Source organism: Brachyistius frenatus, unplaced genomic scaffold, assembly GCF_029030835.1.
Source record: "Brachyistius frenatus isolate BFR_SWC_R1_liver_20210118 unplaced genomic scaffold, ASM2903083v1 Contig_29, whole genome shotgun sequence".
NCBI lineage: Eukaryota > Metazoa > Chordata > Actinopteri > Embiotocidae > Brachyistius > Brachyistius frenatus.
The window spans coordinates 4,088,581-4,114,881 of record NW_027210628.1 but is presented as its reverse complement, the minus strand read 5'-3'; the positions used below and the strand labels follow the sequence as shown (position 1 = coordinate 4,114,881).

Below are 26,301 nucleotides of genomic sequence, written 5' to 3'. Positions count from 1 at the left end.
CTCTGCTCCTCACATGCAAACTGTGAGAGCTGAGAGCAGAACAATCTCCACCGGATCGGACCGAAAAGTGAAATGTCACAGACTTCCATTGTAAGTAACATCAGTACATCTGGGTTTTTTGGGGGTATTTTTTTTTTTTTTCCTTCGAAAATAACTTTGAAAACAGATGACCCTAACAGGCAGAAGTTCGCCAAAAAAATTCTTTGACAGTTCCTTCTCACAGTATGAGCTCTGAACATGTTTTGTACTTAGAAATGTGTCTCTGTGAGCGCTCAAATCCTCACCAGCAGATTGATTACTGCTCGGCTTTGTTTTGTGCTTGCTCAGTAGTGTTGGCATTAATAAACTTCCCAACCCAGCTGGATACGAGGGATGTGAAGACTGACCTTGTGGTTGCAAGTTTTCCTTCTAATCATATCAATGAACACTTGTCTCATTACCACTTGTTTAAAGGCTCTCTTGTTTCTTAGTCATCAGACAGAACTCAGGGATGATCAAGAAACGTGGACGTGCAAAGAAACGCTGCACTTTGTAGATGATCACTTTTTACATTATTGAGGCGCTGAAACAGGGAGGCTCTGCTACTGTTCCCAAAGTACTGGTTTTAATCAAAAGATCACATTTCCTTTTTCTGTCAAGTTAAAAATATCCAAAAACATTTGGCCGTGAATCAAACATGAAATATTTTTAAATATAAAAATATCACATTATTACTCGTTATTCCAACTGGAAAGGTTTGTTTATCTTTGAAAAGTACACATTTCTATTGACTTGTTAAAAGCTCTCTCAAATAAATCACCTGGAAGTTAAGACTTAATGGGAGACAGCATTTCACAAATGTATTGAATATTGAAATGTGCATTATTCCCAAGAAAAACACATCTTGAAGGATGCATTCAGCCCACTGACTGAAATCAAATATGCCATCAGAGTGTGAAGAGGGGGGGTTAATTACAGTCATACATGTGGGACATGTTGGCAAGTCGAGAACACCATGACATTTGATCTTTTTAATACATCCTTGAGTGGCAATTTTCTGTTCCAGCTTCTGGGTGGAACAACGGGGAAAATGCAAACTTAGCGAAGATGATTATGCAGACTGGCTATATTTAAGCAGATTAAAAAACACTGCGTGGCTTCAAAGAAACCACAGAGCCGAACCAGAAAAATACTGAAGGGGCTTACAGCTGTGATAATTAGAAAGCAAAGCTATGATTCAGAAGATATTTTGTTCAAGTACAACAAAGTGAGACAATCTAATTTGTTAGTAGGGGGTATTCATTGTATCTGTGTGGTACTCTGTGGTCCCCGTGTGTCCGAAATAGCAGGCTTTTAGGGTGACTCTCGTCTCTGTGGTACTTACAAAGTAATGGAGAGAGGGAAGGAGAGAAGAGAGAGAGAGAGACCCGCACGGAGGGAGGAGGGAGGAGGGAAGGAAGGAGGGAGGGGAGGGAGGGGTAGACGGAGGCAGAGAGACTGGGCTAAGTGGACAGACCTCACGTTGGGCTCAGATGAACCTCGGCATCCTTCCCCACGTTGGATCATTTCAGCTCCGTTAAACCAGGAGACCACCGGGAGCTGAGCCGCAGACACACGGTAAGCTCTGATCCTCCTCCGGTAAATGACTTTTTGTTTCTTTTTTCTTCAGCTTCACAATTCACTTGTTTACGGAGACAAGTTTCCAGCTCTTGGCTCCCTACTTCATCGTCCAGTTTCTGGTGTTGGAGGCTTTTTTTTTTTTAATTCACGGCGAGGCTGTTTTCCAACTGTTTCACTGTCAGTTTGAAGCTGTTCGCAAATTAGCCGAAACAAAACCTTTCGCCTTTTTTTTTTTTTTTTTTGTTTTTGCAGCCGCTCGCATGTGCGAGCTGTTCAGGTGAAATAATAACCGGGCAGAGCGAAACGTTTGTTAAAGCTCACCGTGCTTTTTGGGTGACTGAACCGAGCGCCAACATTTGACAGATGGCTCGGATAATGCCGTGCTTTCCTTCTCGTTTTCTGGCTAGGTAGCATTTTGTGTGTGTGTGTGTGTGTGTGTGTGTGTGTGTGTGTGTGTGTGTGTGTGTCACGCACGCACGCGCGCACTCATTCGTCCTCACCTGCGTGCACTTTCACGCGGGGACGCTCGCTTTCTAAAATGACGGGGTCGCAGGACCTTTGGTCAGGAGCCCGCAGCAGTATTTTTGGGACGCTGCATTCATTATAATAGTTAGCCCAAGTGTGTAAATCACATTAACATGCATCAAGTAGGTCATTTTTCTGGCTTCCTCCAACAAGACAAGGTCACGCTCCGGGCTGTTTAGTGTATCTCTACTATGCTAATAAGCGGTCCAGATGTGAGCGCGTGCCCGCGCGCGCGTGGACGCGCGTTGGTGTGTAACACAGACCAAAGGGAGGCTGTAATGAGCCATCACGTGCTTTTGAGAAATGTTACGTCCTTCTGTGGTCAAAATGTAGACAAATGTCAGAGAAGGCATTATCATCCGCAACTGTCTCTCTCAAGTAGACCTTGAAGCCGCAGACGCGTTTCCTTCTGATAGATAAGTACATGGCTAAACACTTGCTCCGCGCAGTGCCTTTACTGTGGTATCATTTAAAGTTAAGCTGTCTGAGTGTCAAACCTTGACAGTAATGACGTGGCTGATGTGCCGAGTACAGTGGGCCTCTCCTCACTTGTCTGATTTAGGTAGACGTTAAGAGATTTCCCTGTGTGCACCGAGCAGGGGAGAGCCGATGAGAATGGATGAGAGGTCTGTAAGCGTTAAGACGAATGGCAGAAGGAGAGAAAGCCAGAGATGTTCAAATGGAGCAGAATATGTCCAAGTCCTGGCTGCTTGAAGCCAGCCGCCCCCCCCACCCCCACCCCACCCCCCACACACATACACACACACACACACACACACTCACAGTGTACTTCCACCACCACCACCATTACCCCTCCCCTGCTTCTTCATGCCCCTCCATCTCTCTACATTTTTCCCTATGTAGAAGGCCTGACATGCACTGGGCTATTTTTAATAAAAATGAAATAGCCTTGTTGCAGTGAAGCGACTCTATGCAGAGTGAAGTGAGACTGAAACAGCGATTTGCAATTTAGAGCTATGTCACCACTCATCATCCCATTCTGAGCCTGCAACAGCAAATCGTCCTCACGCTTTCATCCTCTATCCCCTGCCTTACATTTCACACATATCTCATACACACTCATACTCTAAAGACTTCAAACAACGGTGAATGACATGTACTGCTGGCAACGTGGGTTTTGGAGCAAAGCTGGCAGAGAGAAATGTAAGCTCGGTCTATGCTAATGCACAATAGCTGAGGAAGACAAAAGTGTTTTTGGAAGAGCCACTTCTTGTATTTTCATAGATTTAAGATGCCGGCATGCAGATGCTGAACATGAAGCATTACATATGGATGACTTGGGTGTAATTGGTGTGCAAACGTGAAACAAAAAAACTCAAGGCTGGATTTCCTTTTGAGAAACAAAATGACGCAAAAAAGATACAAATTACTTTTTATTTTCTATGATCAAATGCTCAAATGGTCTGTGTTCACAAGCCTACTTTTTTTTTTTTTTTAAGTAGGTCAGTATCTGGAGAGGAAAAAAACAAACATTGATTTCATTTTCATGTGTTCTTCCTTTCATATGTAGCATATTAATTTGGAAATATCAGAAAATGTTATGGTTTATATTATGCAGTCCTATCAAAGGCGGCTTCATTTCTATATGGCCCCCTCTCTGCTTATTTCCCTTTAAATTTATCAAAGAACAAGACTCTCTGTACATTTATTAAGTCAGAACAGGCCGGAGGTTTCGGCTTTGTCTGTGTGCAGTATATCATTTATGTCCTTTAGCGGAATTATTGATAATTTGCACGCAATAGTAGGTCATGCAGGAAAATCTCCCCTTTCTTTAGGGGATTTTAAAACTGCTGAGAAGAGAAACGCACAGATAGAAACTTTTATTTAAATGTGTTTGAAGACAACCTACCTGTGTACCTGACTCGTGCACGGTTGCACTGTGTAGATGGTAATGCACGCACGAAGGCGTGCATGAAAGGTGGAAGCAGATGTCAGAAATGTTAGATTCATCACAGGAAAGAGTGAGGCAGCGTGATGGATGCAGGTGGGGGACGTGGTTGGAAAAACTGCGATCAAACAGTTTCAGTCTTGTTAAGTTGCTGACACTTTTCACCGCATCAAGTTTCAAATATCAATGGCTCGGGATCTGAGGCAAACACTGACAAAAGGCAGCTCATTAAACTTTTAGGAAATGAGGATAAGTCATTGATTGAATTATTTATGAGCCTAATTAATCTCTTCAGGGGAACTTCTTTCACTACTGGGCATTGAGGCATGGGGAGACCATCTTTAGTGATGGCATCAATCACCTGCTGTCCAGGCAATTGTGTGAGACAGGGAGCAGTAAAGTACCTGAGCGCCACCTCATCGCCAGGGCCGCAGGCTTTAAATTAATTGAAAATTTTAAGAGCACACTTATCTCTCAGAGAATGTGATCAATAGCTAGATTCACACACAACAGCAATGAGAGGAAGACGACGAACGGCATCAGGTACAAAGTGAACTCTTATCAAAATGTTCGCAGTTTCGGTGTAAAACTTGCGGCTATTTTTACAGCACCCGACTCACATTAGCAAACAAAGCTGTTCAGCAAACATTTATCTGGATATTCGTCTCAAAATATCCTCTTCTTTATAAGATAACGAGGAATACGGCAGCTTCTTTGTCTGTTCACTTCACTGTCTTGAAGCACTTGTTTCCCATTTTAGTGATTCCAGTCAAGATCCTGCTAATTATGTCTCCTCTCAGGTGATCCTGTGCAGCATGTGTACTGCATGGGAATATGTGAGGAGCGAAGGAGAAATGAAGACGCACTCCGGGGAGAGGAGAGGACAAACTGAAGCGGGAGCAGGAGGACGACACACTGTAAATAAACCATCATAAAAAAAAAACCTGCATCTGATCAGCTGTTCGTCAGCCGTCCCTCGAAACAAACTGATCGGCGAGCGTCAGCGATGGCAGCGTATGTTGTGCTTCTTTTTCTTCTATTCTGCAAAGGGGAAAGAAATGGCATTTCAGAGGCTGCTGGCCTTTCGGAGGAAGATCAGCATTCGCAAATAGTATCAAGCAAAAAGCAACAAGTGTTACCTCATGAGGAGTCCACTGACAACTTTTTTGTGCAAATCAAAGAATTTGAAAGTCAGATTCAGGATATAAAGGGTGATGTAGGAGCCTTGCCAAATGCAGCTTTTCAGCAAAATGACGGGAAACGTAATGCTTTTGACTTCATGAACAAGGCGGCGAAGCAAACAGTCATACTTAAACATCCAGAATCTTCTGCCATAGCCCTAACACCCAAACATAGCTCTGAACTCACTGTGAACCACGAGAAAAGGAGCAATTTGAGTAATGGAGAGGTTGAAGGTGTAATTAATGATCAGAGTCGAGTGCCAAGTTCAGTGGAGGAGTACGCTCTTCAGCCCGGGCTCTATCTGGAGACAGGTGTCGGTGACGTTCAGCCTGAGAAGACGCGGGGCCTCTTTAAATGGGTCACAGAGTCTGAACAGAGGCGGGCGGGGCCGTACCTGCCGCGAGCCGGGCTGCGCTCCCGCCGCCGTAGGAGCTGGCTCTGGAACCAGTTCTTTGTGATCGAGGAGTACAGAGGGCCCGAGCCTGTGCTCATTGGACGGGTAAGCTGTTGTCACTACGAGTCAGCATGCACATGTGAATCACCGTCATCTAACTGTAGCATATCATATTTAACCTCGTTCCTGTGGACTGGAAGATTTTGTTGCCAGCACATACATTTTCATAGATAAGTTGTAATCGCACAAAGAATATTCCAACTGAAGCAAACAAAAATCTGTTTTCTGCTCCATACACATATTTACATATTTGCAATTGTTCACTTAAGTGCACAATCATTTTATCTGTTTCCTTCTCCCTGTGTACTCAGTGAGTTCACACACTCTTAGATGTTTACTCGCAGTGTCTTGACCCCATTATGTCTGCTCTCCAATCTGACAGTTGGAAATTGGAGGTAAAGGCAGCTGTTTGGTCTCCAACAAGATTGTAGTTGGCGTATTATTGGTTGCTAGGGAAGTAGAGAAACACTGAGAGAATGGTAAGCAGATCCAAAAAGAAAAAAAGAATCTACAGAAGTCAGAAACAATATATATATATATATAATTTTTTTTTTTTAAAACAGGCAGAAACTTCAGTGTCTGACATGTCTGGAGTGCAGGCAGGTTTCCGGTATAGGCGGGCGAGCATAGTGTCCTTTTAAAAAAAATTTTTTTATTGCTGTGTTGTAAATGGTGTATTTACGTACTAACACTATTTTCAGTGCATCACACTGACAAGTATGGAAACATGCAGTGCACTCAAAACGGAGTGTGAAACCAGGACACTTTCCACACTCAACAGTTGCCATGTTTGTTATGTACCGGAAAGAGAGGCACCACCGACATAAAGTATTTTCAAATTGCAGCGTCTGTGGAAGCTGCAGCTGTTGCAGAACACTGTGTTTATTCACTAAGTACCTTGATACTGCTGTTGGACAGAATCCATCAACATGTTTATTCTGTACGTTAAACAGAGGGCAAGAAAACACGTTCATTTCTGGGTAAAATAATCAAAACTGGCAGACATGTTGACAGTTGATGCATTCAAATGTTACGGTTATTTCCAGTAAGGGCAGAACTGCAGTGTGCAATCTGAGACAACACTACCCTGTCGAAATTCAAGTACTACACAAGTAAGAGTCCTAACAGGTAAGAGTACTATATGTGAGTGCACTAGGGGTAGTACGTCATTTGGAAAACTGTGTACCAGTTCTGGCTCTAATAAAAACAAAAACAAGACAGTGACGCCAAAAATGCCAAACTCAAGGCTTCAAAACGGTAGTTCACAAACCAATGGGTGACGTCCCGGTTGTCATATTGACATTTAAGGTGTATTGATTGATTCAAGACTTCAACTCGAAGCCTCGTTTTGAGCCGCTACTCTTTGCACTGTTTAAGCATTACATGTTAGTACAAACTCGACACTTCCTGTGTCCGGTTCAAGTTAAAGGAGCTGCAGTGTCTCAGTACACAGAAACCCTTCATTGCTTTTATTGTGAAACATTTGCCGCAGCGTGTTGGCTTTGAATCTTGACAATAACAGTTGAGGGATCCAGAACGACGTTAAAAACAGCAGGATCATATTGTTGACTTTATTAAATAGAATTAATTAAAATATCTAGGCTATTGTATATAAGCTTGCTTAAACCATGTCTGCACCTGTTGGCGCACCCATGCGCACACAAGCATGCTCTACAGTACTTCAAACAATAGCGCTATGCCGCTGGGGTAAAATAAAATGAAACTGTTTTATTAAATAACTATACATTGATTGATTATATTGCCTTGACTGTGTAGCTTGAATCATCATGTTAGACAACTTATTTGAGTATAATTTATCTGTCAGAATTTAACTAGCCAGTCTGCAAAAAAAATAACTAGATTGAAACTTAATGGAGAAAGAAATTCATAACCCTGGTTGTATAACCAACACTAAAAACGTATTATGAGTATGTGTCCTGTGCTTTCCAGTGTTTCACTAGTACAGCAGTGCAACTAGAGGCGGAGCAGCCGTGGAGGAAATTCCTCCACTTAATTTTAGATTAGCTGCAATTGTGGCCCTCTAAAAACACATGGAGACAAAAAGTGAAGCAAATCTTTATCTCGTTATTCACAGAAATTTGACCTTTACAAATGTTGTGTTTTTGTCGCCCCTAACAGCAAATGTACCAGCTGTTCAGACGCTAGCTGTCATTGAGAGGGCAAATGAGCAAACTGTACACTTGTGTGGCTATTACAAAAATTGCATAATGCATTCAAGGAGAAATAAAATAGATTTATTTTCCTTGTATAATAATGTTTTTTCTAAAAATATAATTTCTGTGCTTGCAAAAAAAAATTAGTTTTTCTTATTCTCAAATGTAACATGATTTGCATAGGAATGACGCACCGGTATAATGGTGGTGTTTATGAAGCAGGGCCAACACTTCTCGTGTCATATACTGGAGTTTTTACACCAGCAACCTCTAACTGCTGTCGGTGTCGCAACACGAGAAGTGTCTGAGATGATTTAATCCACAGCACACCTGAACCGTTCAATCCCAGGGGTTTACTTGTAGCATTTCACAGTCAGGCGCTCCACACTAATGCAGCCGCTGGCAGCCCCAGCATACTCGGAGTAGGATTATATCAGCTGTAGCGCTAACGGGGAATGCTGCCAGCCACTTTGTAGCCAGCAGTATACTTTATAGTGACAGTCTAGATTGGATTCTTACCAGTGCAGTATACACCTCATAAATGTTTAATCTCCCTCTCTGGTTGTTATTGATACAGTCAGGGAGGGGTGTTAAAGCAATCAGTAGACACACGGGACTGCTCATTCCTCTGCGAGCACAGTCTCGATGTTGATAGTCATGTAATAAAGTACCCCTGCATTGTGAGGGGGGTTGGAAGCACAACGTTTTTCCTCCAAGGCAGTATAGTTTTGTTTGCTCCCCAAAAAAAGAGCGAGACGATCACGTCATGCTGATTGCCAGTGCGAAGTCTGAGGTGAGCTATCAACAGTTCAAATCACAGGTGCCTGAACTAGTGGAGAACAGGCAAGAATCTGGCTTCCAGACAAAAGCAGTGTGAAGCAGGTATAAACCCGGAGGTGGATGTACTGCGTGAGTGAGAGGAGGGGGAAAAAAATTGCGATTACAGAGTGGGAGATAAAGTGACAAAGGGATTGGAAGAGTCAGTTTCCTCTTTTTCTTGCTTTGTTGGTACAGGGTGGATAAATTTCTTCCCCACCGTGAGTGTGTTTTTCCATGCTGACCGAAGCACAGCAGGACTGAGCTAGCAATTAGACGGCAAGGACAGGAGAGCTGGATAGGGAGTGGGGAGTGTGTGTGTGTGTGTGTGGGGGGGGCAAGGCAGTGAGGTAGGCACAGTTTCTGACAAAGATGTCTCGTGGCGAAGAGTGGGATCAAAATCAAAGCTACTTTTATGGAAGAAAGGAGAGAGAGACGGGTGTGGGTGTCAGGATGAATAAAGAAAAACCTTGAGTCCCTTATCTGGCAATTTGTAGAGTATGCTATCATGACTTCCTATAATCCCCAGCTTCATCCTCCAGCCCGTGCATGCCACACACACACACCACGTACACTAATCTTATATGTTTTTGCCTGCATGGTCTGTGCGCATTGTGTGTGAATAGCACAATTGTGAACATATGTTGTTAAACATGCGCTGCTGAATGTTGCAATATGTGCCTACTTTGAAGTAGGCATCTGTCTTAAGCACACAAATGATTAGGCTTACTTCTGCTCTCATCACTATGTAGGCAATTACATTTCTGTATTTCTTGGTTGCATGATTTTTCGTGCCATCACATGAATATTCTTCCCAAAAAATAATTTCAAATTGCTCTGCACTTTTGTAAACAGTCAGTGTTGCAGCTGCATTTTAATGCCAATGTTTTGGTTTTCATAATATATCTAAGGTCCACAGCAGAGGCTGAGAGTAAGCCTCGTGGATTATGAACATGTGCAGATGCGCCTTAAGGATAGAGAGATGTGAAGGTTTCTGGTCAGAAAGCTCAGTGTGATGAAGGCTGAGTAATCTCTTTAGCTTTCTATTTCTGTGTGTTTGGCCTTTTACCTATCTAGCTCACACTAATATCCTCTCTGCCATTAAATACCGAACCAGTATTCTGCACCAGAGAGCAAAACAGATAGTCAGAGGGGGAGAAGGGTTGAGGGGAAGGAGAGGGGGGAGGGGGGGGAGCAGATGGGCATTCTGTGTAACCGAGGTAACTTGATGAAAAGAGAGTGAACCAAGGACTGGAAAAAAAGAGGTGATTTAAAAGGTACGGGCAAGTCAGGCAGATGGATTTACAAGAAGGGGGAAGGAAGGGACAGATGGATGGAAGAGACAGAAAGATTTGCAGATGGATATTGCCTGCGTCAGCAGAATGCATCTGTGAACGTGTATGTATAACATTTGTAGAGCCACCGTCCACATTGATGTGGATTTGCCCTGAACAATCCCCCGATGGCCTGTTTGGTCCAATGAGTTAATTATCCGAATGCATTAGTGCTCATCCTGGTACCATATGTGTCTTCCACACCTGGTGCCATTCATTTCAGATTCACTGAGCACATCGCATCTCAACATAAATCACGGTCAGGTTTGCAGTACTTGCCGTACAAATAGAAGCGTGTTAATGAGCGATACCTGTGTCAGCACACTGCATCTGAAAGTGATGTTGCCTGGAGGTGTTGCAGTAATTTACTCTGCATGTACTTGATTTTCCAGCTGCACACAGATATGGACAGAGGAGACGGACGCACTAAATATATCTTGGAGGGAGAGGGAGTGGGCTCCGTGTTTGTTGTCGACAGCAACACCGGCAACATACATGTCACCAAGTCCCTGGACCGGGAGGAGAAAGATCAGTATCGTCTCGTTGCAACAGCTACAGACCGTGAGACCGGCCGAGCCCTGGAGCCCTCCTCTGAGTTCATCATCCGAGTGCAGGACATTAATGACAACCCGCCTGTCTTCCCCAATGAGCCCTATGATGCCACGGTACCGGAGATGGCCAACATAGGTACACAGCTAAGACATTAACGTGGTACTCCACCCAAAATCTCTTGAAAAGTGGCTGTGAAATGATAATAGTGTTTTGCTTCATGGGGTCAGCTTCTCTGCTGAGTTCACGTCGATTACGATTGATTTTTACTAGAGACAAGATTCACAAAACAACACCGAGCTTTTTTACTCATTCTGTTTCTCCTTATATAAAACGTAATACACAACAGTTTACTCTGCTGTGGGCAGTACATTTTTGAGGTCACTGTAAATCGCATAAATTTCATACTTGTACACTTCACTGAGACACTCAAAATATAGATATTGTGCTATTTAATACAGTAGATATGGAGTTATTTCAGACTAAACGCCCACATTTATGCTACATGTAGGGAAGGAGATGCTTCTTTGCTCATGCTCTCAACATGCCTATAGTGAGAGGATTAAAATGCACATTTTTAACAGGTATTTAGCCGGGATGATGAAATAATATCACAGTATTTCAGGGTATTTCCGTCACAATGATACTCTTGACAAGATGACAAAATAGCCTCCTGAAAATGTTTTATTAGCACATTTCAAGAACTTACATTGCAACAAAAACAGTGTTAAAGTTGACATAGTTTGCCTTCAAATACGCAGTAAAAACTAACGCATGACTGTGGTGTGTTTCACATCTGATCCTTCGACTCCCACACTCCTGAAGGCGCTGCTCTTTCTGGAGGTGACTCTCCACCACGGAGACTCTGTCAGCCATGTTGGTTGTTGCGAGCGCACAATGCTGCCGTACGGCTGCGCTACGTCAGAGCGTGACGTCATCGCACGAGCAAGTCTGAATATTGCCATTATCGCAATATGGAGTTTTTTTGAATCATGTTAAAGTTACACTAATATTGTCATGAATGACATAATGTGGCACGCCCCTGGAATTAGTCACCATCTGAGTTTAGCCTGTTGACATACTAACTTTTTGCGAATTAGCAGCAAACCCAACGTACAGGTTGGGCTTACAGGAATGCCATTTATTTTGCATATATTTTGGCATTTGGATTTATCCTCTGGGCACCACCAAATTTACTGGACAAACTACAGTAATTGTCAAATATTATGTTCAGGATTAAGGTGCTGGACTGACTGCCTACCAAACAGACTGGCATTGTCAGTTTTCTGCTAGCATGGCTAAAAAAAAACAAAAGAACCTCAATCTATTTCTGCAGCATAATCATCTTCCTAGCGGTCTATTCATGTTCTCAGTATGCTAAAAACAATCCCATTTCTTTCCAAAATGTGGCTAAATATATTGCCTTTGGCACAACTTCAAGGAGGGTAATTGTACAATAACCTAACTGGGTATTTAGCCTCATTTCTTGAAAAGACGTGTCTTTTAGAACATCCTGTGCGTATGGATAGACAACAGAGTACTGGATTATCTTTTTAATCCTACATATTTAAGCATCTGATATTCAAAAGATTGATTTAGGATAAGATAACACTTGTGGGGGGAAATTCGGGCATGACAGCAGCTGAGCACGAGTGCGTAAACTCTTTATTTGTGGTGAAGCCTCGCTGGTAGATGACACATGAACCAGCCACCGGCTTTAGCGACTCTAATTTGAAAGGGCCCTCTGACCTGTCACCTGTGTCCTGCCTCCTCTATTTCACAGGCACGTCCATTGTCACGGTCACAGCCAGAGATGCTGACGATCCCACATATGGAAACAGCGCCCGGCTCGTGTACGCCATAACTCAGGGCCAGGATGTTTTCTCTGTGGACCCTCAGACAGGTCTGTTTATGTCCCCCGTGTGCACCAGACATCCCCTTTAAAGCCGTTTATCGTTAATTGCCTCTCCCGCCGATGATTTCACTTTACATGTTTAATCCCAGGGGTGCTGTTAGATATCATATGTTGCATCCTTTGCTGCCATATGTCCACTGTGGATAAGAACATTTGCAACAACTTGCATTTTATACGATCTGCTCAGAAGCAGAAGTGGCCCGGAGTCATGCGTTTTGCAACGTCCTAATTCTTAAAATGTATGCATCTGACTCGCTTTGACGGTAATGCCGAGAGACATCGTGTCACTGCGAAATCTGTTGCTGTTGTGATTTTTGCTCCGTGTCCCGCTCTCCTCCCCACCAGGCGTGCTGCGGACAGCTGTACCTGACATGGACAGAGAGACGCAAGATGAATATCTGGTTGTCCTGCAGGCCAAAGACATGGGGGGACATCTGGGCGGATTATCGGGGACGACAACCGTCACCGTGAAGCTGAGCGATGTTAACGACAACCCCCCTCACTTCAGAAGGAGTGAGCAATGCCGTTATCAGATCACCATGTGTGATCATAAGTGTTGGCTGCTTTCAATCTCTGTCGCTGTCAAATTGGTGTGTGTGTGTGTGTGTGTGTGTGTGTGTGTGTGTGTGTGTGTGTGTGTGTGTGTGTGTGTGTGTGTGTGTGTGTGTGTGTGTGTGAGTGTGTGTGTGTGAGTCAGTGAAGATTAAAATGATGAAACATCTTGTAATGGCATTTGTGACAGGAGTCTGATATTGTTTGCCTCCTTTGGGCCCTGGTTTTCTTGACAGGTCCAAGATAAGATATAAAGTGGCTAAGCAGCTTGTCACTCCACCATTGCTCTTTTATTTGACGCTCACCTCCTAATCATTGTTTTTTAATCGGTTGTAATGACATAACCTTTGCTAAGATTGACTGGCATTAACATTCCTACTAACACGCCCGTTTGGTCCCTCTGGTTCAAATGGACTGTGCCTTGACGTAGAAGAGTGAAAGATCATGTCCGCTTTTTCTTATCCAAGCTTTTCCCTGTTCCATACTATTAATATTTCATCTTAAAGTTCAGTGCTTTCTGCTTCAATAGACAGTAAAATCACTGCAGAATGTGTCTAACACTTTCAGACACATACTGCATTTCTCTCTATACGACCTCTCCTCTGTTCGCTTTTCCCCCCATCTTCCTCCCCACTTCTTCTTCCTGACAGTCTCTGCTTACTGCCATTCATCTTAATGTTTAAAGACCCCTTTCCCTGTGTTGATATATTGTGCTGCAATACAATGTTTTATAGGAGCAATTTAATAATTCCAAATGCCACCAGTGTGTTTACTTATTTACTGATATCTGACTATATCTTCCCACTCCTCCCCACCTTCCCGCGGGTCATTATTCTCAGTTTGACAATAATGCCACAATTTAAGCAAACAGCTCATTTACTGTAGTGCGCTCTCTCAATGCGAGGGGTGTGATTTAAAAAAAAAAAAAAAAAATTAATGTTCCTTATTGTGTGGAGGATTGGGATGATTAACAATCATTTGAGTGAAATGAAAGCATTTCTCTGAATTTGCTGCTCGTTGCGATGCAAGTGAGAAGAGAAGTCATCATCATGGTGGATGCCGAGAAAATGACATGAGCTGCCACAGAATGTCTTTTCACGCCTGCTAAGTGGACAGACTGTAATCCAGGCTAAACAATAACAGATTAACTCAGCAAGGCTGTAATTCTCAGTTCAGTAACTCATTAATAGCAGAATGGGACAGATCATTCTTATTTGATACGAGGCTTTACATAGTCTTATTCATTGTGTTTCTAATATTAGTGATGGGATCAGAGGTGGGGCACCACGTTGTGGACCCTGTACATGAGCAGTCTCTGTGGGCCGTCTTCTTCTCTATTCACGTCTGTCACACATCTCTGGAACATCTCTTACAAATATTATAGCCTACAGTTGTACATACGAATCTGTCATGTTTATTAGTGTTGTCACTCATGTACTCTGTTCATAGCACATTTAAACATTTAAAGTCATATTCATCTGTGATATGTGCTTAAGTCTTCAACATACTGCAGCCTACAAGTGCTTTACTCTGGTTAATTGAGGGTTGCTGGTAGCAACACACTTAAAAACATTATTTTCATCTATGTTTATCATTCTCAAGCTGCAAGACAAAGCTAAAAATGATCATCTTACAACTAGTTTTCTAATACCTACAAATCAGAAAACGCATTATGCATTACGTGATGCATAATGCTGATTAATTTGTTGCACAATGCAAATAGTCTCCAGGCTTTGATTTCTGGCTGAGTGTCTTCAATCTAAACAGCTGCTGATATTAGCTTAACCCATTCGTAAACTCTTACTTTGCCTTCCGTCTCTTGTGTTTTGGGATCCCAGTCTTGGGAAAGACATGACTCTAACACAGTGTACATTAGTGCTGTCAGTGGGCTCAATTAGCTGCATTTAGAGATGTATCCTTGTGCAGGGCGGACTAAACCATTTGGAGCCTTCACTGTGGTTTTCTTTTATATCGTATCGGTCTCTCAACTCATTTATTCAGCAAATTTTCAGTCATAACACTAAAAACAAACTTTTCATCCCGGGCTTCCACTGGCCCCTCGGTAGTCAGTGTATAGAGACAAAACAACTTGTAAGCTGCTTTCAGTATCAATTATCCAGTCCTCAAAAATGCCCAAATTCCTAAAAGCCAAGAAACATTGTGTAATTTATCATTTCAAAAACCAGATATATTCTAGTCACAATAATTCGCAAAGGAAAAGATAATCTTCACATTTGCGTAGTTTGAGCTAACAAATGTTTTTTCCATTTTTGCTTCATAAAGTCAGATCAGCAAATAACAAACAGCTGTCGAATAATGAACTGTTTCATTATTTAAAAAAAAAAAAAAAAATGCTAAGCCATGTTTGAATATCTACGCTTGTGTCGATAATAACTTTACAGCCACGCTAGCAGCTCTGAGATATTTAAGCACAGCGGTGTTTTGAGCTGCATACGCCAGCATGCTAACATACACACAATGAGCACGCTAACATGATCTCATTTGCACTAAACACAAAGTTTATTTAATTTTGAATATATTTGGTCAGAAACCAAAGTACTAGACAAATTGCGACGAATAAACATGTCAGTTGTGCTGTAGAAAAAGGTCAGGGGATCTCCAAAAGCATTACGCTTCATCTTATGGGAACCATGAATGCAATATTTTAAAATGTTTTGTTTCTTGTGTCATGTGAAAGACCAGGGCTGTAACTACTACTTTTATTATCAATTATTTGGTCTATAAAATGAACAAACATGCTCAAAAATATCAATCGCAAGTTCACGGAGGCCAACATGATGTCTTCGGATTGCTTGTTCTGTCGAAGCCTTTCAAAGCCACAAAGAGAAAATGTCTAAAATGAATCACGTGTGGCCAAAATAATTGACCTACTAAATAATTAATAGCACAGAATTTAATAGAGTGAGGTACCAATGAATGACAGTTTCACATTTTTGCTGGTCTTAAAGCGGGTATCTTCAAAAAGTTACAGTCTGTGTTTCAATTTCGACCCTGCAGAGCAGCAAAGTAGAAATGCACATCCCCACAAAGAGAGAATTCCACAGTAAAATGTGGCTCTGGAACATACTCACCTCATTTGATACGATAATAGCTTTAGCCGAGCTTTTGAATGAATATTTCCACTGAGGACTCTTAATGTTATGCCCCGTTTTTGACTTTAGATTTGCATGAGGAAGAGCTCTTTTTATAGCCAGTATATGGACAAGTGGAATGATTGCAGCAACCAATAGCTCTTCCAGTGTACATACATATGGGCATGTCAGTAATGTATCAGGATAGATTTGAAAAAATGGGAAACCCGGTTGTGAAATATGTGTAGGAGAAGTCGAATGCATTATCTTGTGTTTTGACATCAAACTCAACCAGCGTCCTCATTGACATTCAGTGGCTGTGCTCAGACTGTTATGTTCATTGTTTTCCTGCCGGCAGGTTCGTGGTCGTTCTCTGTGTCGGAGCTCGCAGCGCCAGGTGTGGAGGTGGGCCGTCTCACCGCCACCGACCCCGATCTGGGAGAAAACGCACAGCTGGAGTTCACCGTCATGGACGGCGAGGAGGCCGAAATATTCAACGTAACGGCGAGAGACAAAGAGGCTGTCATTGTGCTGAACAAGGTGAGTGACTCCATGCAGAGTGAATGTGTATAAAGCAGCCTTGAAAGCTTTACAAATGGCAGAGCATCTAAAGCTACATGCAGACATTTAAATTGCCTCATTACGAGAAAAAACAATTCTCTAATTTGCATAATTTCTGGCAATTAAACAAAGTTGCTTTGGTCAGCTGTTTGCTGCGAATTAATATTTTGCAGTGAAATAGTTCAACACTCCACTGTAACACCCTCTGCTGCTGATGGGTTCAGACTCCCAGGGCTCTACAAGGGGCAATTAATGAGAAACAATGAAGTAATAATCAGCTGGTGATAAGCGGTAGCTCATTTGAAGCAAGAAGGTCATGTTAAAAGCAGCCGGTATGAATTTGTCTTCTTGCTTTTAAGACTTTTAACAGCACTGGGCATTCAGAGATAATTACAGCACTGTGGATTCTTAAATTAAGAGGTTGCAGAGAGTGAAGGAAGAACAGAGACTGATGATTAATTACCCAAAATTTATTAGAGACATAAAAAAGAAAGGTGCAAATGGAAGTTGGGAGTTGGGAGTGATAAAAACAAGTGAGAAAAGTATCCGAAATGAATTATGAAGTGTTGTATGTGGGTAGAAATAGGCAGCATATACATATTAATCATATATGAAAGGCCTTCAATAAAGTATAGCCTTCCGATTGTGGCTGCTTTCTTCTTCGCTGCAGCTCCTGGATTATGAAACCCGCAGTTCGTACACTTTCTCTGTGGAAGTCGCTAATCCTATAGTGGATCCCCGATACATCAGGAAAGGTCCCTTTAAGGACCAGGCAACAGTCCGGGTCATGGTCCTTAATGCTGATGAGCCGCCGCGGTTCTCGCAGGCTTTGTACCATCTGGACGTGTCTGAGAACTGCTCCCCTGTGTGTTCCGTCAACCGAGTGTCCGCCGTGGACCCAGACACGGGACAAAGCACCAACATCAGGTGCTCATCCCACCGTCACTCACTCATTTAGTCCCTCACTCGTCTCTTCGCCGTCTTCTTCCTTCCTATTCTTGATCATGCCTACTTCTGTGTCTCAGGTACTCCATCGATCCTCAGTCAGACCCCGAGGCCCTGTTCCGCATCGCCTCTGACACAGGCTTTATCAGCACCGTGATGGAGTTGGACCGTGAACAGGAGCAGTGGCATAATATCACTGTCATCGCCACACAGAGGGGTATGTCAGCACCTCTGCCCTCGGGCGCCACGAGCAGCAGAGCTTATCAAAGTCATATTTCACTGAGCGCACTTCCTGGGAATACGAGCCGTGGAAGTACAAACGCTGGAGAATTCTGTGATAATTTCAACATTAGTGTCGCTTTCTTTTTCTTTCAGACAACCCGAATCTTGTGTCAAGGGTTGTGGTTGCCATAGAGACACTAGACCAGAATGACAATGCGCCAGAGTTGGACAGGCAGTACACAACATCAGTGTGTGACTCCAGCGCCCCCGGTCAGGTTCGTTCTTCTTTTGTTTTTTCCTGATATTACATTTTACTTCAGACTGTTTCTTGTTTTTGTCCGTTCAGTCTCGAGCTCCTGCAGGTGATTATTTTGGAAAACCTGTACAGTTTCTTTTGCTCAGATTTTTGACTCGAATTTATTGCTTTCCTCAGTTTTTCTTTTACTTCTTTCTCAGGTTCATTTCCAGCAGATTTTTAATTCTAACATGAATAGTTTTGATGGATATGAATATGATATGTAACGGCTTTTATTTCAGCATTAAGATAAACTAAACTATCTGTGTTTCTCTGAAGTGGGAAACCGGAAAAACCGAACCGGTCATAGGTCAATAAAGTTTTAATTCTGGAAAAGATTTCAGTTCTAGTTACTTTGTTGACCAGTATTGTTACTATGGTAACTGCATGTGTAATGGTGCATTCATAAGCAACTGGGAAGTGAGAAAGTTCTGACCTCCGAGTGGGAGAAAACACCTGAACACATATCGGAACGTCTGAGGATTTAGTAAGAAGGTCTGACATCACTCGACATGAAATAAGTCACTTCATGGTTAATTTAGGTAATACTAATTAGAGCAGGGTATTGTGCCATTAAACAACACTAATTACTATATTGACAGAGAAGTGCTGACAGCCCCCACCCCCCTCCACACACACACACACACACACACACACACACACACACACACACACACACACACACACACACACACACACACACACACACACACACACACACACACACACACTCAGCCGTTACTTTGTTGCCGTTAGTTTGCTGACTATCTGCTAAAAACAACATGTAGAAACGTAGCGTACAAACAATAATGATCTTCTGATTTCATCTCTGTGATGGTCTACATGGGTGATGACGAGGCTGTTGGTCACTCTTCAGTATCCAGACAGCAGATAGAGCTGATTTCAGTGTAAAGAACAGATGATCTTTATTTGTTTGTCTAATGTCATGTTTAAAGGAATAGCTTTACTGACGCCATGTTTCATCTTTGTTGTTGTCATGTGAACGCTCTCAACTGGGAAGTTGGAGGTTATCAAATCTGAACTTTCCCACATCCCAGCTGCCTGAACTAGTGTGTCAGTAAACAAAGTTCAGTCAATAATAATTGCAGCTGTGATGTAATTTAATGCTGCACATTTTAAAAACTGACCCGCTGCTATAAATGTTATGAATAAACAGTCAGTCTGTATTTCCTGTGACTGCTTCACAATTAAAGCCTCCCCATGTTTCACCAGTTTGATTGCTTTTATGATTAAAATAATAAGGAAAATAATAAACTTGATTTGTACTGCAATTTTCCAAACAAGGTCATAAAGTGCTTTGCATGAATGAAGCCCAGATTAAAACATCTCTAAACTTTGGGAATGGGGCGAATAAAATCTGAGAATTAAAAACAATGCAGACATTTTACTCTGAAGCACCTGCAGCTGGATATGTTGGGTTTGCATTAGCAGCAACTTAATACTGCTCTGATACAGTGTCAGGAGAGTTAACAGTAACACTAATAAAGAATTAAAAACAGTAACCCTGGACTTCGTGCTTCATCCGGTCAGTCTCTCATAGCAGACTCCACTAATAATAATGAAAACTGCTGTATTGAGGGATAATTGCAGAGTGTCAATTCAATGAATGGGTTTTGCTGCATATGTGACAGCAATAAATAGTCAAGTATAATTCATGACACATTTATACACAGCATAAGTGCTGCACAACATCAAACAGAACTGAAACAAATCAGACAGCGTTAAAACAATGAATCCATTAAAAACAAATGAGCAATAAAACTAAATTTAAATATATGTTAAAAAAAAATGTAAACCAATATTAAGCCTAGAAGTAATTCATATAAAAAAAAAAAAAGATTTCAAAATGGGTCTTATCTGGAATTGTCAGTGAGAATTATTCAGCTTTTGATCAACGAATGCTATGAAACTACTAGCAAACCTCTTGTCATGATGCATTTGTCATGAGTGAGTTTTATTTGATGGAGTGCTTCATCTGAATAATTTTAGATGTCTTCAGATGACTCTTTAATCATCTTGTGACCCCTCACATTTACTTTGTGACTATTACTACAATGAGATCTTTCTGCTCTGTGCTCCACAGGTAGTCCAGGTTCTCCGAGCCATTGACAGGGACCAAGGAGGTCAGGACGCTCCGGTCCACTTCAGCATCCCTCCAGAGTCCAGCTCCACCCTCAACCTCACCGTCAGGGAATCCGGAGGTTGCGCAGATCCGCTTTGTTTTTCCCCATTACATGCAGAACCCCAGCAGCCAAAAACTGTTGCATGATTGTCCTGCTTGTTTAATGAGTGTGTGTTTTTTTCTGCTGCGTTATCAGGTATGACAGCCAGCCTGGTGCTCCAGTCTGCCTTGGAGCCCCTCCCTGGCTTCACCTCCTCTTTACTCACCCTCTACGTGCCAGTTGTGCTGCGTGACGGGGCCTCCGGTCTGACCAACACTGGCACGGTCACTGTGACCATTTGTCCCTGTCTGCGAGGGGGCATGCAGACAGAGGACAGGGGCAAACAGAGGGACCGGAGATGGGAGAGACACACTGTTTGTCTGCCCATGCCGTCTGCCTCTCCATCGCTAATATTCAGCTTGGTCACCTTACTGGCAATGCTGGCTTGTGTCACCACTCTGTTGGGTAGGTTGTGTCATTTCTCTGAAGTCTGTGGACTTCTATAAATATGTTGTTTGTGACTTTTTTGAAAGATGCTGAGCCGTTGTGTCAGGTCTTTTCTTTACCATGGAAAGAGTACGTGGTCATGTGTCTCTTCTTTGCCCTTTAGTGGTGTGTGCACTGTCGCTGTCATTGCGCCATCAGAAACGAGACTCCCACTCACCCTTCGAGGAGGATGATGTCAGAGAGAACATCATATCCTACGATGACGAGGGGGGAGGGGAAGCAGACACCGCAGCTTTTGACATTACAGCACTGCAGAGCATGCACAGAATTCAGCACATACACAACAACAGAAACATGTGAGCTGCTCCCAAAAAAAAAATAATAAAGTTTATCCTTGCCATGGTCGATTGTGGGCGCGTGTGCATGTTTGTGTGTGACCGTGTGCTTCTCTGACATTTATCTCTTGGCACAGATGGTACACCCAGCCGAATCCGCCGAGGGCCAGGACGTACAGCTGGAGTCGTCACCCGCGCTCCGGCCTGGACCCTCAGCCGAGGCCAGGCTCCGCTCCACTCTACGGACGCCTCTGCTACGGCATCCACACGCTGCCTGTTCTCAGAGATTATCCAGCTGGGCCGCTGGAAGCAGGTCTGCAGCTAACTCAGCTGACCCACGGGCTCACCGGAGGTCATTTTGGAAATTCCCTCATCATCCAGAACCAGAGCACCTTTGAGCCTCTGCTGTGCTCCCCGGAGATGAGCCCCGGCAGCTTCGAAGCAGAGCGCATGCTGGTGAAGACCAAAATTACAGACAGAAATGAAAGCAGTGAAGCAAACGCAGCTGGCACAACGGAAAATCAGGAGCAGGCCAAGGTCAGACATTAGTGATGCAAAAAACAGATAGAAGTATCTAACAGTTATCATGAAGCAAGGATTTTAATCTTGTATGCAAGTGAATTCCTAACTGTGATATTGCAAATTGTATCCTAAAATATTCCTAAGTAAAAATACAACAATCAAAGTAAAAAAAAACATTTTTTTTAATCTACTTGTTTAATTAGATTGTTATTAAAATGTTGCTAAATCCTGATTGGTACATGAGAAACTGACATCAGCATAAGTCCCGCCCTCTTCAAACCAACACGTGTTCATGTACAGTCTCATGACTCATATTAAGGAGCTGATTGTTAAAAACAACGTTTTTACAACCTGTAATGTTGCAGTTTAAATATGTATGTATTTCTATGTGGCCTTTGAATTCTAATGCTTTACTTTCCGCTTTTCTTTTTTTTTAATTACACAAATTCACTGTTAAAAATTCATACATCTTATGATGAAAAGCAACATGTGAAAAATCAAATTCACATCTGGTCAAAATATCTTTGCACTCCAAACCTATGAAGATTTAGTGTTCCTGTATTTATCAGCACTTTTTTTTTTTTTTAGGTATATCAGGGACTGAACAAAATGTTCAAGATGAATTAAAAAAAAAAGTTTAAATCTTGAAATTGCAAGTACCAAGTTCATGAAATTGAGTGGGAATGACATCAGTCAGATCTCTTTTGAATCGGGTCAATTTCTGTCACTCAAATGAATAAATAAGTGGAAGTTCAGTTGAGGGAGTGGAATCATATGAATTATCAACCCCCCTTGAAAAAGGTTTTGAAAGAGTAAAACTTGAACTGATCTCATTTAAACCACATAAATTCAGATAGATGAACTGACTTCAGTATTGTTGGGTCATTGATATTTAAAAACCAAAATTAGGTATTAAATTGGTTAAAAAAAAAAAAAAAAAGGTCATAATTTTGGCCCTTTCTTGCTTCCACACAGTTATCTATGTCTTTTTTAATCTCTTGTTTTTCTTTTCCAGATAAGCCCAACAGAAAGCGAATCAAAGCCAACCAGCCTCGCTGCAGATCTGACCTACTGTGACACAAATGAGTCTTCATGCCAAAGTCACACCAGCTTCTCATCAAACCAGCAAGAGGGGCGGCCGGGGTCATCCCAGACTCAGATCAGTACTGGGGCCACCAGCTGCACTGTGGATGACATTGACACTGATTCGTCCATTCCCTCCCTTTCAGAGCGAAATTATTCCAACGGCAGCCAAGTGAGCTGTGTAAACCCTCCTGTTTACCTGAAGGGAGACACATATAGCATTGTGGGCTCGCTGAACCCAAACAGCAGAGGGACGTGCGTGAACGGGACAGGAAGCAGTGGGTTGTACCCAGGGGGGGTGCCGGTACTGAACATGTGCAGACTCCAGAGAAAGGATTTGACCCTTCAGTCTTTGCCCTTACCTGGAGGGATGTTTGGCAACAACAAAGGCTGGCCGTGCGGCGGAGAGCCCGCGGGAACAGAAGCCGCCATCCCTCAGCCTCTCCGGATGGAAGAGCTCCTGAACATCCGTCTGGATCAGGTCACCTTTGACCTCTCGCAGCCGCCCTACGACTCGCTGCAGACTTATGAGTTCGAGGGCCGCGATTCGAGGGCCGAGTCTTTGAGCTCGCTGGAGAGCGATGGGGAGAAGGACGACGGGAAGGTGGTGGGAGGGATGGAGGAGCTAAACCAGAAGTTTCAGAGGCTGGTGGAGATCATCCGGGAGAGGGAGAAGGAGAGGGAGAAGGAGAAGGAGAGGGAGAAGGAGAAGGAGAAGGAGAAGGAGAAGGAGGGACAGACACGGGCGACTGAAGGAGGCGAGACTGCAGACGCTTGTCTTAATGAGACTCATAAGCAAAGTGAGGACAAAGACAAAGAACAGCAGAGATGGGATTTTTAGACTGCACTGAAAGAAAAAGTTTGGGAGAGGAGAACTCGCTGCTGACAGTGATGGATTTTAAACACAGCATGGGGCGGCAAAATACACAGCGGCTGACAGAAATCGTCTTGTTTTTCCCCCCTGCCAGGAAAAAGCAGGAGGCTGACAGTCGAGCGAGAATTTGCGGCGCAATCAGTGCACAGTGTATAGTTTTCACCTCCACTGTGTTTAGAAAAAAATGCATACGGAACCTGTCACTTTTCACACTGCTCTTGTAACAAATATTAATAATGCACTTGGGCTTTCAAAGCTAAAGTTAATGAAAAATTTACTTTTTTTGAAATATTGATTCAAAGCCCTGAAAGCTGCATTGTTAGAAAATAGGCCTCATCAAATATTGACTGGAATTGTGATATTTAATATTGATAGTTTAAATAGGAGCACACTCTCAAGAAAATAATGCATTTGCATCTGAATTGGAGATTTTTTTTAAAAACCTACACAGTACCCCGATGTAGGCCCCCACTGCCACATGTTCACACAGCCTCTCCAACCCAGTCCACATCTGTATCATGTAACTAGAGAGAGACTGCAAGTAGTCACGGTTACAGTAGAGAAACCTGCTCACTATGCAATCTGCACACAGCTAGAAAAAGATTAGACTGTCACTGTCAAAGACCTGTGTACTGTTGTGAAAGTACAGTAAATAATGTCCATATGTAGATAAACATCAACCTGGGCTTTAGTGGTTATTGTTCAACAGTGTTGTGGGGAGACGGATATTTACTGCAGTCACCACACGGGAAATTAAGTGTCCGATCTTCAGTTATTAAAGTGCAGCAGGCACGATGAGAGGCTGCCCATAATTTCACCCACACAGGATGATTTATAATTCAGCATTGTGTTTGCTTGTCTGGCGTTATCTCCAGAGGCGTATCCATCGTCCACCTTTTAAAGAGACACAATTAGGCTAAAGCCATTTTGTGACGCGGGACACACACACACACACACACACACACATTGTTCATGTGAGGAGCCGGGAACACAAGGCAAGCGCAAAATAATCATTTACTTTGAGATTGCATAGTCTCGTTCAGCCAATCTGTCATTTGACAATGACTCATTTCTATAGCTGTTTGAAAACTCATTTATTATTCAGCAGGGATGAAGAGGAGTTATTAAAATAATGACATTATTTCCAATAATATGATTAAGAGGGTGTTTGACTTTCTGCAATTATCCCCCCTTCCTGTTTTCCTCCTTACTGTGGGAATGCAGGTCTTAATCAGCCATCGTTCTCATAAGATTGGAACACTTTCAGACTGGAATTGACAGAAAATCTTTGGCGTCCTGACAATAAAAATGAGGTGTAAGAGAGATTGGACTCCTGTCAGGCCCGGGAATGAAACGCCAAAAGATAACTACTCATCACCGCGCTGCATATTGTCAGGATACTGTCGCATCTTCTGGCATAATGCTGCAAGTTTTTCTTTCAACGCGTGTGACAAAATATCGCCGCACAAATGTCAAGTTTCCTCTCTGATCACAGGAACACATTTAATCTAACGATGGACTAAATATAGACGTGAGTTAGAGCATGAGAGTCGATCACTTCAAAAATAGTCCGACAAATAAAGTAACAGTAAATTACAATATGTTTGAAAATCAAATGTTTCAATGGTACATTTGGGCAGACTTTAAAGAGTGTTATGAAAAGTGCTGTGAAGTGCAGAGGACGTCAGTGATTGTCCAGGGAGCAGCAGCAGCAGCTGACGGTACGATGCTGCCACCTGAAGTTAAGCATATAGGTTGCATTTGTGCTTTAAACAAAACAATGTGTTGGAAAATTGAAGTAGAGCAGCTGGAAATATAGTTGTAACATTTGAATTTTGAGAAAGAAAGGAGGATGTGATTTGGTTTTTTTTAAGCCAAAAATCGATATAAAGTCTCCACGACAGGAGACGCTGAGGGACAGTGAAGATTATGTGGGCGCGGGGTCAGAAAAGGGAGATGAGGCCGTTTAACTTTTTCTCATCCCAGACTTAGAATTTATCTCAGCTAGATCAGGAAGTCTAAAAGCAATCAGTGTTTAATACTATAAAGATGAATTCTGTCTCTGTTCCAGGTCATAACTGTTAACTTTACCATAATAATCAACAATCGCTTTGAGAAATCGGATCTTTGTAATTTGTCTACAATACCTCTTCTGCATCCTGACAGCATTCAGAACTACAGTCAAATGAAACGTGTCATGAAAGTCAACTCTTGGTTGAAAAGCAAAGAATGGCTCGAATAGCATCATTACATTTTTTCCATAATTTTTGCCTCTATTGATTTCACTCCTGGGATTTAAAGAATATTTGTATTATTTATTTTTGACCTTTCACATAAATGTGGCTGTTTTGTGACCTTTACTCCTCCTGCCGTAGTTGTAGAGATTCGGGGAATCTCTGCGAGCTCCCTACAGCTTTCCAAAAAAAAAAGATTTCTACATGAATCATTTTAAACAATTGTTTTTGAGTCTGACTGAAATACACAGAAATTAGCTGCATTGAACGGCCATGTTGCCAACTACATTCAAGATCTCCATGAGGGACTACTTGCTCCTGACCTGATCACCGTGCATATTCATCCGCCACGCCGGTCTGTTTACATGTATGAAGCTGCGGATGTCTTTCTGTTAACCGTGTGTTCCTTTACTTTACAGCAAGGCCTTCTTCTTCTCTTTCAGCTGATTTCAGGGAGATGAAACAGCATCTCAGGGACACAAATGTTTATCAAAGCCAC

The 26,301-nt window shown here is 42.6% G+C and overlaps 1 protein-coding gene across 1 annotated transcript; it reads left to right on the top strand.

Moving 5' to 3' along the window:
• The first annotated feature begins 1,501 nt into the window (after positions 1 to 1,501).
• On the top strand, positions 1,502 to 24,459 carry LOC138621319 (cadherin-24). Its single transcript, XM_069699284.1, has 14 exons — positions 1,502 to 1,596; positions 4,834 to 5,714; positions 10,386 to 10,680; positions 12,326 to 12,445; positions 12,803 to 12,970; positions 16,460 to 16,641; positions 17,333 to 17,589; positions 17,688 to 17,824; positions 17,983 to 18,104; positions 20,229 to 20,346; positions 20,464 to 20,772; positions 20,918 to 21,110; positions 21,227 to 21,626; positions 22,627 to 24,459. The coding sequence occupies exons 2-14, from the start codon at positions 5,040 to 5,042 to the stop codon at positions 23,533 to 23,535; spliced, it is 3,885 nt and encodes a 1,294-aa protein (XP_069555385.1). The 5' UTR covers positions 1,502 to 1,596; positions 4,834 to 5,039; the 3' UTR covers positions 23,536 to 24,459.
• The last annotated feature ends 1,842 nt before the right edge of the window (positions 24,460 to 26,301 follow it).